Source organism: Tiliqua scincoides, chromosome 2 (assembly GCF_035046505.1).
Source record: "Tiliqua scincoides isolate rTilSci1 chromosome 2, rTilSci1.hap2, whole genome shotgun sequence".
In the NCBI taxonomy this organism is placed as follows: domain Eukaryota; kingdom Metazoa; phylum Chordata; class Lepidosauria; order Squamata; family Scincidae; genus Tiliqua; species Tiliqua scincoides.
Window position 1 is genome coordinate 99,580,568 of NC_089822.1, and position 12,383 is coordinate 99,592,950.

Sequence of the window (12,383 nt, forward strand, 5' to 3'; positions counted from 1 at the left end):
TTGCTGCATCTTAGATGATTGTTTGTATTCATCAGTAATCTGATGATGACAAGATCAATATGATGCATCTTTCCAACCCTATATCAAATAAAAGTTGTACATGATAGACTACGCAGTGACATTTACAGAGCAGTTTGTAGTAATCCAGAAACATAAAACCCTGAATCAAAAGTGGGTAGTAACAGGTAAGACCCCATGAAATTCCATGAGAACTTGTTAAGTCACATAACATGCTTATCCCATCATCTACTCTACTGTATAGAACTTGGGGTTGTGAACCATTTCCACAGACTGCACATATGTCAGCTGAGGTGGGGAGAAGGAGAGAGAGGAGCAGGAGACACAGTTGGGCGATGCACAAATGAAAGAGAGGGGCAACATTAGAGTTGTGCACATGTTTAACTGTATTGCTGTGCATCTGTGTACACAATTACTATCAATGATTGTTTGTACCCGGGTACAGTCAGTCATTCAATGCAGGTATGATCTGTTTACATGGATTGCTGAGATGTAAAACTGAATCCAGGTAATCTACACAGAAACAGGTCCTTGGGTCCAGACATTCTGTACTTGGGTACAGCAAATGTGGAACAGTCTAATGAGATACAAGAAAGCTAACAATATTCTTCAATACTCAACTTACTGAGTAAGGAAGAAGAGCTGGGCTGAAATTTACCTACTAAAACTGGCTGAAGATCTCTATCTAGTTTCAATTGGAATTAACTAAAATTAACTTTTTTCAGTCTCTCTCTTCTCTCACCCCTTCCTTTTGTACTTTTTTTAAGGGCCTACTGTACTTGGCCCACTTTCCCACACATACCTATATTCAATTCAAAAGCAACAATTTATCAGGACCAACCAAGATGAGGGACTCTTAAGCAAGCTTCAACTTCTTCAGAATTCTAGATCAGGCTGGATGTTAAGAAAAGCAAAAAAGACGGGGGGATATGGACATACTGTGGGAACCAAAGAACTGATCCAAAACAACCCCTAATGATCCAAACACTCAAGTCAGAGGCAGGTTTATGCAGATGGTTCTCAGTTCTTCCTATAAAGTTCTACAAACAACTAGCCTGGAATTGGAAAAATTACTGGAGAGGCACTCACAGGAAGAGCAGCCAAGTAGAAATTCAAAATAAAGCCACTATGGTTTCCTCACAGTTTATATGGAAGGCCTCCCTGCAATAACAGCAAAAATCTGAAATTTATCAAGGTTTTATCTTGGACACTCAAGCATTTTGCAAGCTCAGTCATCTATTTTTCTTCCCTGTGCTTAGGTTCTCTCCCCTAATAATGCATGTGGGCAGTGGTTCTCAAACTCTCTGGCAAATCCCTGCAGGCACTTCCGAACCGGAAGTGGAGCACAATCACTCTACTTTCACTTCAAAGTGGCTGGGGAGCCCTGCAGGCACTCGCGCAGCGCTCCCCACGCCCCAGGAAGGCTGCTGCAGGGACTGGTGAGTACATTCCAGTCCCTGCAGGCCTGTTAGCGATGCTATCTTGGGGATCACGTCGCTGCCTTCCCCCCTGCCCCCGTCCCTTAAGGAGGCAGAGGCCAGGGCCCTCGGGCTGGGGCATCGTGGCGCCCCAGTCTGAATACTACTGCCTGTGGGTAATACATTAAACATATTACGTATATAAGGAGGAGCAAGCAGAACTCCCAGGCAATTCTCTCTGCCTCTGTCTCTCTCTATATATATTATGGTCCAAGAGAAATATCCACTCATCCTTACTGAATAGGATGATGATTTAGCACTTCAGGTGAAACAATTGCATTTCTTAAACTAGGTTAGCTCATTTGTGATCTAATATCTATCTCTAGGTGTTTGACAGACTAATGCAAGAGTATTTCCAACACATATTAATTACCTTTTTAAAAAATGTACTGTACATTACAATATATTAAACCTGGCTGAACTTTGCATGCATATAATAAGAGTACAGTCAACTGAAAGGTGACAGGGTTGGAGAAATATTCCTACATCTAAGTGCTAGAAGGAAGTGCTATGAGGAGCAGAGGAGGTAGAAGGAATGAACAGTGTGCCTTCTTGCATCAGCCCTCCCACTAGTGCCAAGCCATTCTGCACAAGTGATGAAGAGCAGATTTTGCCCCCTGACAGAAGTGGCTCTTTTTCTACCATGTGAGTGAATGCCAGATATTCACTTACAAAAATATAGTACATGCATACAGGCTTGCACTCGAGGGTACCGTTGGCACAGGGCATGGGGCTAAACCAACCTCCACCTTTACAACGACAGTGTATGAAGTGAGGTTTCAACCTTCTCAACGGAAACTCAGATTGCAATTTATTTGCTTCGTTCTACATAAAAGCAATGGCAACCCCCTGAGAATGGAGCCAGCTCTTCTCTGCATAGCACACTCCATATTACTCCCTGTTATTCTGTATATTCCCTGTTCTGCATTCCATTTCTTGTCTCCAGCATGCTAGCGACCTATTTACAGAGTTATTTTTATTGGTGGGGGGAGAGCATTCAAAGACACTGTTCTCTCATCTACAGCTTCAAGTCTCATCTACAGCACTACATCTCACAGCTTTGCTCTATTGCAGAGGTGGGCAAACTTTCAACTTTAGAGATCCTGTACCTTTAACAACTGTATAGGAGAGAGAGAATTTCTTCTGTGAAATGACAAGCTGCACCTGCTGAAATTCCCTCTTCTATACAATTGTTAAAGGTCCAGGACCTCTAAAAGTGAAAGTTTGTCCACCCCTGCTCTACTAGATCAATCCAATACCTTTTCACATGGCACCATGTACTTACGTTCAATGCATTCTTAGCAGCTTCTGCTTCTGAGCGGCTATCAAAACTAACAAAGCCCACAGGCTGGAAGAAAAGAGAAGAGGAAAAGTTTGGGTTTGTAAAGAATCACACTTATTTTAGGAACAGGAATATACAAAGTTCCGCATTACTAAGGTCAGGGCAGCCCCTAGAAGGGTATTGGGCTCAAGTGATTTGTAGGGCATCTAAAGTGACACCATTTTCTGCCTCCTCTTCTTTCTAAAGCAGACACTAAAGGGCATACCCCAAGCCCCATTACTGCTGCTGCCACGCTTCTTCAAAATAGGGAGGCATGGGAGAACTAATATTCTGTGCAGAAGGGATTTTTGAACGAACACATTCAAATATAATTGTACCATGTTTCCAAAACCACTAACAACAAAGACAGCAAACCCAACTTTGCTTGCATGAGCTATAAAAATACAACCTGACAAAATTATAATGTCAAATCTGTAAGCCCATTTCTGTTATAAAATTGTATATTATTTGCAAAATTATGAAATAGTGTAATATAATTTAAAAAAAAATCCTTGTTGACTAGTTTATATGCCAACCTTCACCAACTCCTATGGGTCTGCCCTTGTTAATATTGAGATTTGCATGCTTAACAGGCTTCTCTCAGCCTAACACATATTGCCTTCTATTTAGGAAAGCTTTTCCCAGCTATTTACAAGCTTGGAAACAGGAATGGTGTTTGAGAAAAAAAATTACATCTGACAGGCCTTAGTAACATTTTTTTAAAACTGGAGAACATCTAAGCTCTTAGATCTATTACAGTTGAGACACTGTTCTCTTATTTTAAAAAAAATTTTTCAAAGGGATACACTTCTAATCGTTTTCCTTATAAAGTAGACCCTGTCTTCAAACAAGAGCCCTGTTTATCTTCAAAATGCATTGACCAAATAGCTTGAAGCAACAAGATTGCTGCTTCTCCCACCTACCCCCATGGCCACCTGTTCAGTGGAAAGTGAGAACCCTGTGCACATACAACTGCATATGCAGTAACTCTTCCATGTGATCAGAACAAAGGGCAGGTTCTCACTGATGCAGAGTTATACTTGCTAAAGGTTCCATCCACACTGTTCAAAAGGTTTGCATAGGATCAGCAGCTGCAATTCTGCTTTCCCCAGCATGGCCAGTGAATGTATTCTATAGGGGTAAACATGGACATGAGATAATAGAGGACTGAGAGATCACAGCATGGTTACAGTTTTGGCAATATATAGATTTATTTAAGCAGTCGGCAAATAGGCAGACATTTAAACACTTTGTAGTGGGTCAGTCTACTGACAGCTCTAACTCAGTACAATACTTTTGAAAATCATCAATTTATTAGGACATAGCAGCTTCTTTGCAACAGAATTGATATAGTGGCCAAATGAACCTAAGATCAAGACTTCTTTGGTTCAAATTTAGCTTCTGCCATGAATTCTTACAAGGTGCTCTTAGGTGAGCCACGCCCTCTCAGCCTCAGTTGCAATGTGAGGATGATGATAATTACCTATCTTACAGGGTTGTTATAAGTACATCAAAACAATACATACGAGGCACTTTACACATTCTGTAAGCACAGTATAAATGCTAAATGTTAAAGCTGCAATCCTATACACCCACCTGAGAGTAAGTTCTATTACACTCAATGGGGCTTACTTCTGAGTAGACATGCATGGGATTGCCTTGCAATAGTACTATTTATTCTCCTTGGATTTGCCTTGAGCACCAAACCTAGAAGTTAGCAGCATCTGTCATTAAGACACACTCATAGACTACAATGTGCTAGATGTAGCCTCTTGTACTCCTATCCAGAAGCTGTACTACGACAGAGTATATCTGCTATTTTGTCAGTCACAGGACTACTATTTATTATGCAGGAGTTACAATGTTATACAGGTGTTGCTAGAGTTCTTCTTGGATTAAAAAAAAAAAGCATCCACCTTTTTCCTATGAGCAGGATACTACAAAAATGTTTACATGACACATCCACAGCAAATGGTACTGGTCACATAGATCTTTTCCCATAGAACTTGGACTCCTCTCTCCTGACAATTGTACCTAGCCCATACAGCTGAGTCATCTAAATACTCTCCCAACTACAAAGAAGCAATTCATGAATCAGCATTCCCCTTACAGCTGGGAGAATGTGTGAATGGCAGCTACACATGTGCCACAAGCATGAGATAATACAGTGGCACAGAAGCTCTTCCTACAACTCTTGATGAGCTCCAGCCACCACCCCAATTCTGATCTACACACTCTCCCATTTTCACCATGCAATTCCCCCCCATCTTCAAAATTGGACACCCCATGGTTTCTGTGGTCTGTTTTTTACTTCTTGAGTTGGGGCCTAGCTGCACTTGCTCCACTTCTTCCAGCTCCCAGATCTAGAAAGTGGGTAACAGCAGAGAAAATGCAGCAATGTGGAAGGCAGAGAGGTCATCTTGATCAAATCTGGTCTTTACCCAATGTCAGGATTTTTATGTGCATGGAAATTCATCCCCACTTCTGCCCAGCAAACAGTCACAGGACTCCCAATTCCCAAAAGGACCAATTTTAACTCTGGTCGGGTAAAGGATGCTATTGTGAGACCACATCATGTATGCAGGGGGAACTTGGAACTAACACATTAAATATGAGGCATGTTGCTCAAAGGAATACACATTTTACCTGTGATATTTGTATTTGTCACAAAGGATGAGTATTAATTCAGGTTTCAAAAGAAGTACAAAGAGACTCATGCCTCTTTAGAGTAGTGGTTTTCAACCAACAAACCAACCAACCAACCAATCAAACCTTTATTAGGCATAAAAATTAACACATAATATCTCTAAACAATCCAATATATAAATATATGTTTAAAAAGTGAATAAAGATAAAGGTTAAAACACAACAATTTACTTGCGCGGTAACTCCAGGTTGCTTAGGACCAACAGATTAGCCCTCTTCAAGTTACTCAGGTGTAAAAATTTCGCAACTGGAAGGGTCACGAGTTTAGAATCTCCCGCCAACAAAAATTGTAGGCAAACATTCTCAGAAAGACCTTTTTTAGTTCTTAATAATGGGAGAAGGTACTGGTCTCAAGGCACTTGATTGCTAACACAGTGCAAAACAATGTGTAAAAGAGAGTCTACCTCTCTAAGGCCACAGTTACAGTTACAGACTCTTCCTTCGGAGCATTTCTGAACCTGCCAAGTAGGTCTTTAGAAGGCAACACGTTGCAGCGAGCTAATGTAAAAGCCTTCCTTGCGAAGGGGCACTCCAAGAAGGTCAGATACTTTGGTTATTGACCAAATGTATTACTTAGGTGGAAATTCAGGGGCGAACATTTTTTTTGTGCTGCACCCAAAATCTCTTGCCTTTCTATATCAGTTAATCTTGTTATCAGGAGCCTAATAGAAACCTCAGGTGTAGCAGCTCCTTGTAGATCTGCCTTGAGGCCCATTTGTCTGATTTTCTTATCGAAGAGAGCTAAGCAGTGAGATAACAGTGGGTCAGTCAGTATCCCTTTTAACAATGGGTTTTGATCAGCCCTGAAGCACACTTTGGCCCAGTATTTTAAGAAACGGGACCGTGCTAGAAACTCCAGCCTATACTGGCCTGTCTCCAGGCAGAGTGCCGCATAGGGAACGCAATGCGGAACACCTAAGATTTTGTATAGAAAATTTGAATGGATCTTTTCAATCAAATCATTTAATGCTGGCATCCATATAGGAATGCCATACAAAATTTGAGGTGTAACTTTAGCATTAAAAGCTTGGAGAGCAGCTGGAATAAATGAGAAAAGAAAAAGCAGGTTATAGCCTGGACAACTAATTTGGATGAATTAATTACTGTGAGGCGATGGGAAGACCAGGAGTGCCGGTAGTGGAACCGGAGACCAAGATACTGGAATTCCTTGACTTGTTGTATTGATTTACCACTAAAAAGCCAAGACTGCGGTTTCCAAGAGTGCCCAAACACCACAATCTTGGACTTATCATAGTTTAACTGCAGGGCATTGTTGGTAAAATATACTATACAGGCGTTAACCAGTCTCCGTAGTCCTATTTTAGTGCGGGATATCAAGGCCATATCATCTGCGTACAAAAGTAAAGGAGTTTCCACTGAACCTAATTTGGGAGAATGCGTATCGAAGTTAGCTAAAAAGGAAGCCAAATCATTGATAAAGAGATTGAACAAAGTGGGTGCAAGAACGCACCCCTGTTTGACCCCCTTGTTGATTGGAATTGGGGCAGAGAGGCCACCCCTTGGAGATAGTTTCACTTGACAAGAAGTGTTTGAGTGAAGGGCACGAATTAATATTAATAGCCTTTTGTCCAGTCCCATCTTCCCAAGTTTATCCCAAAGTCTATCTCTATCTATGGAGTCAAAGGCCGACTTCAAATCTAAAAAGGCCACGTAAAGTCGGGATTTATTTTGAATCCTTTGTTTAGAGATTAGATGGGATAATACTGCACACTGATCAATTGTGGACTTGTTTGGGTTTTCAACCTTTTCGTCTCACAGAACACTGATAAGGAACTAAAATTATCGAGGCATACCATCGGTTTTTTGACAATTAACAAGGCACACCATGCTGCTGATGGGGGGCTTACATCTCCCAATGGACCAACTAATAAATGACCTTCCCCCAAGCTCTGCAGCACATCTGCAGAGCATTCACAGCACACCAGTGTGCCACAGCACAGTGGTTGAAAATGGCTGATTTAGAGTTTTCTGGGGTTTGACACCTTGAACCAAAGTTCTATACCAGCCCCATTGTTTATAAGAAATTTTATGATTTTTATAATTTATAGCTTCCTTCAGGGAGCTCAGAACAACATACATCAGTGGTTCTCACACATTTAGCACCGGGACCCACTTTTTAGAATGAGAATCTGTCAGGACCCACTGGAAGTAATGTCATGACTGAAAGTGACATCATCAAGCAGGAAAAATTTTGAAAATCCTAGGATGCAGTCTACCCACACTTACCCAGGAATAAGTCCCATTGACTATCATTGTTAAAAGAACATACATAGTAGCGTGTTAAAAGTACAGGTCTGTAACATTTCTCCAAATGCAGTCACATACCATGGTATCATCAAGCCTAATATTCTAAAAATAAAATACTGAAATGATTGGGGACCCACCTGAAATTGGCTCGAGACCCACCCAGTGGGTCCCGACCCACACTTTGAGAAACATAGACATACATGACTCCCATACAACTATCTTCTTTTAGTTGGGCCTTGCAACTACTCAGTGAGACAGGGTGAGAGTCATTGGCCTAATATTGCTCAGAGAACTTCATGGCTGAGAAGAGACCTGATCCCGCCAGGCCTCTTTAGGCCAGGGGTGTCAAACTTGTTTCATACAGCCAGTTCAATAGCATACATGGTGTCTGTTGAGGGTTGGAAGTTACATTATTAGACAGAAACTGGTGCAACTGAGCAGGTGATGGCTAGAAATAAGCACTTTGTTTTCATGTAGGAACTCATTAGCTGCAAATGACAGAAGAAAAAATCTGTATCTTGAAAATATTATCAAGATTTGCAAGAGCCCAATTATCACATGGGCCACCCTTTCAGCAGTGCCACTTCTGCCAAGGCATCGCTTCACACCATAGCAGCTGAGAGGTGCTCTGCAAAGAGATGCCTTAGCAAAAGCAGCACAGACAAAAGGATGGCCCGTGTGATAATCAAGCTGTCTCAGCACCTCCTCCCTCTTTCACTCTTCTTGTTTTGCCCCTTCTTGCAGCATTTCTTGCTTTCTGAGGCCTTCTTCCAGCTCTCCTTCCCAGAGCTTTGGCAGAAGCAGAGCTGCTGAAAGGGTGGCACTGGGAGAGCCCAGTTATCACGTGGGCTGGATGAAGAGGTTCTGCAGGTTGGATTCGGCCCATGGGCCTTATGTTTGCCACTCCTGCTCTAGCCAGTACTGACACTATACTGCATGTGCTGCAAAAAGTACATTGGCAAGGTGCCTATTAATCTTTTCAATGCAGATTCAACTTACTTGCTTAGATGTGAGTTTAATGAGGGACCCTTCATATCCCTGCAGGAAGACATAAAAAATTATAATCTGGCAAGATAAAAATTGGAGATCATGGCAAGATAAAAATATAAAAACTAAAAAACACACAGAGAGAAAACACACATTTCTTTAAGTGACTCCTTTTATTTATGCCCTGCTCTCTGAAAATCAGAGTTGTGTACAAAAGTAGAACCAGCAGCACAAAAGATATGTTAGGGAATGCTCTTGTTTACAAGTGACAAAATCAGCAATAATAATACTTAAAAGCAGCAGAATGATTAAAATCCATATTGGCCCAAGTTGCATAAAAGCAACATTAATACACGAGAGTAAAAGGAGGTAGTTGGGCTCAGTTTTGATCAGATTTTATATTTTACTGTGAACAGTAGAGGGATAAAACTTGTTCACTGAATTTTTTTTCAGACGTTTAGGGTCACCCTATTTTGAGCACCCTGGGGGCACAGTTGACTGAGAGCCATTGCACTACTACCATGTTGACCTCTTAGTAGTCATCACCCCCAAAATTTAAAAAATCTAAGTTGGTATGTTTTGAAGGGTCAGGGACTAAACTTTGTAATTCACTTTGATTGAAGCCTTTCAGCAACATACTATAAATACCTGTAATCAGCTGTGGAATATAATGTTTCTTTTATGTAACTTTGGGACTTACAGGGCTCAGGCCCATTCAGTCATGCTTCTGAAGGTTTCGCCTCATCTCCACTTGTTCTTTTGGTTTCTGCTGATAGTCAGATGTGAATAACTCCAAGTTGATCATGGGAGAGACTCAATGATCATGGGAGAGGCTCAATGAAAGAGTTGATCATGGGAGAGACTCAGTGAAACAAGGGTAAAGCTTCAGGCATTAGTTTCAGTTACTAGTTGCTTTACAGCTCTATTCACACCTGATGGAGAGGTAAGATATGGAGCTATTGAGGAGCCTCAGGCCAAATTCCTTGGCTGAAATGACTCAAACTTTGGCTGGAACAGTGAAGCTTGAGACCCAAGGCCACAATGTCCCACCTACTAAGAAAGCCTGAAGATGGGAAATATTGTATCTGACTTGGGGCACAAGGTTCACCTCTTAACAGAGTCCTAACAGAACAGAATTGGTACAAACCAAGCTGGCACATGTGAAGTAATGCTGGGCTGAGGGAATTCTGTTGCCTTGAAAAGGTGATGTGAGGCTTTCAGAAGTAGCTAGGAACATGAATACTAACTATATTTAAGTATACATAGCAGCTTATCAACCAAAGGTTTTTATCAGCTTTACCCCAAGCCTACATTATTAATATTTATAGCTTTTAGCCTTGATCACACCATTGTGCTTTTCATACTTTCTTCTTAGACTCAATATTGGGGCCATGGGAAAGTCCACCTAGCCAAGTTTTGATCTGAAATAAGATATCACGATAAGATTGAATTCTAGATGTTTTTAAAATTCAGATACTGAAAACATCTTCTGAATTTCTGTCCAATTCTCCAGAAGAATCAGTCACCTCTATCTGTGGTATTAGGCCAGCTATAACAGCAAAAGGAATGAAACATGTTCATATAAATAAGACACACCGACACTTCAGTTCCAGTATTTCTGCAGGAGTGGACAACAGAAGCAAGCTACCTTGAATGGTCTGAACAAGAGATAGAGTTCCCGGGGCTTGATGTCCAGAGGTAGACCACTGACAAAGAGTGTCCGTACCTTTAAAAGAAAACAAAGTCACCTATTAAGAAAATGAACAGTACTGTATGTTAACCCCACTCATACCCCTCCTGAATAATTCCTTCATCCTTACAAGTAAGTCCACAAAAATTACTAGCCTGTTGACTGACATCATGTTTGTCATTTATACCACAACAACCTAAAATAAAAAAAAATTCAGAGGGTTGCCATGTTAGGCTGCGGAAGCGAAAAGAGACAGTCTTGTGGCACACCTTGAAGTCAAACACATTCATTTCAGCATGAGTTGTCGTGGACCTTATAGCAATATTAATTACCTGCTAGCCCTAGATACAAGGAAACAGCTGGCAACGTGGTTTCTGGCATGGTCTTTGTATCACTCTGTTGTACGCTCAGTCATGTCTGTTAAACAAGTCTCTTAGGGGGCTATAAGGGAGGACAAGTCTACCATCCACATTGCCAGCTCTGTCCCCTTATCTATTCAGGCAACACCATTTATAGTTATAGCATCAGGGGCTCATGCACTGGCTCACCCTCCAATGTAGTATGTGCCATTCTCTGCCCACAATGCCCTTCTACAGGACAAACAGTCAAACTCTATACCAGGGGTCACCAAACCCCAGCCCGGGAGCCAGATGCAGCCCGCAGCGAGACTCTATCCAGCCCGTGGCCAGCCTCTTGTCCCCTGAAAGCCTCTGGCCAACTCAACTGAACATGACTAGAGCTATGCTCTGATTGCATCTGGAGGGTGTTCTGAGGGCCAGAGAGCCTGAGTGAATGAGCCCACTCATTCATTTATTCATTCATTAAGTTCCATCTCTAATTGATTTATTTAAATTTTATATTCAAATTTTTTCCCGGCCCTCAGCGCTGCGCCAGATATTTCATGCCAAAGAGTTTGGAGATCCCTGCTCTGACCAAAGAGTTTAGAGATCCCTGCTCTATACAAAAGAATAAATGGACACAAGCATGAAATTAGGAATGGCAACCTCCAGAGACCTGGGGAAAGCATTTCAACAAGCCTAGACATTCACCTGGTGATATCATGGTGACAATGCCCCAAAAGAAAAAGTTCAAATGGCACTGCTTTTTTGTGGGGGGAGGGAGAGAAAGGTCAAGAAAAAGTTGAATTAGAATTTAGCACTTTCACAGGAGGGGGTTGAATCAAAACAGGAGCTTATCACATTCCATTGTTAATTAACGAGCATTGCCATAAGGCTGTCATCACTAAATTGTCGCGATGCTTATCTTATACACTTTAAAGCTTGTTACAAGATCAGCCTTGTTTCATTTCCTGCAAATTTACTCCACTGTTAAAGAATTAAAATAAAACCACGTTTGCATGAGTATACATCTGCCTACGGAGGATTGTGCTTCTTGTATCCAGTGAAGTAGATAGCAGTCTACAAACGGTTACACTAAAATACTGTAAGTTTGTTAGAGAAAAGTCTTGTGGCATCATGTAAACCAGGAGTCTCCAAACTTTTTGGCCAGAGGGCCTCATCAAATATCTGGCATGGTGTGGAGGGCCAGAAAAAAAATTTAAATATAAAATTTAAATAGAGATGGAACTTAGATGAGTGAATAAATAAATGAATGGGCTCATTCATTCAACCTCTCTGGCCCTCAGAACACCCTCCAGACACAACCTCCAGACACAATCAGAGCACAGTTCCGGTCATGTTCAGTTGAGTGGGCCAGAGGCTTTCACGGGACAAGAGGTTGGCTGTGGGCCGGAAAGAGGCTTGCTGGGGGCCGCATCTGACCCCCAGGCTGGGGTTTGGAGACCCCTGATGTAGACAAAAAAGAAAGATAGAGAACGCATGTTTTGTTTTAATTGACAAAAAGGTTTCCTCGCCTGTTCATCTGCAGGTGATCCTTACTTACTAGAGCCAACCAG

General features: G+C 41.6%; 1 protein-coding gene across 1 annotated transcript in view; it reads right to left on the reverse strand.

Annotated features, from left to right (window-relative positions):
* The window catches only part of RBPMS (RNA binding protein, mRNA processing factor), a 109,242-nt gene that overhangs the window by 45,057 nt on the left and 51,802 nt on the right, over positions 1 to 12,383 (reverse strand). The window contains exons 2-4 of the mRNA XM_066617594.1: positions 10,427 to 10,500; positions 8,791 to 8,829; positions 2,782 to 2,844 (exon numbers count right to left, since the gene is read on the reverse strand). Of these exons, the coding sequence (XP_066473691.1) occupies positions 2,782 to 2,844; positions 8,791 to 8,829; positions 10,427 to 10,500 (176 nt within the window). The remainder of the gene's footprint in view (positions 1 to 2,781; positions 2,845 to 8,790; positions 8,830 to 10,426; positions 10,501 to 12,383) is intronic.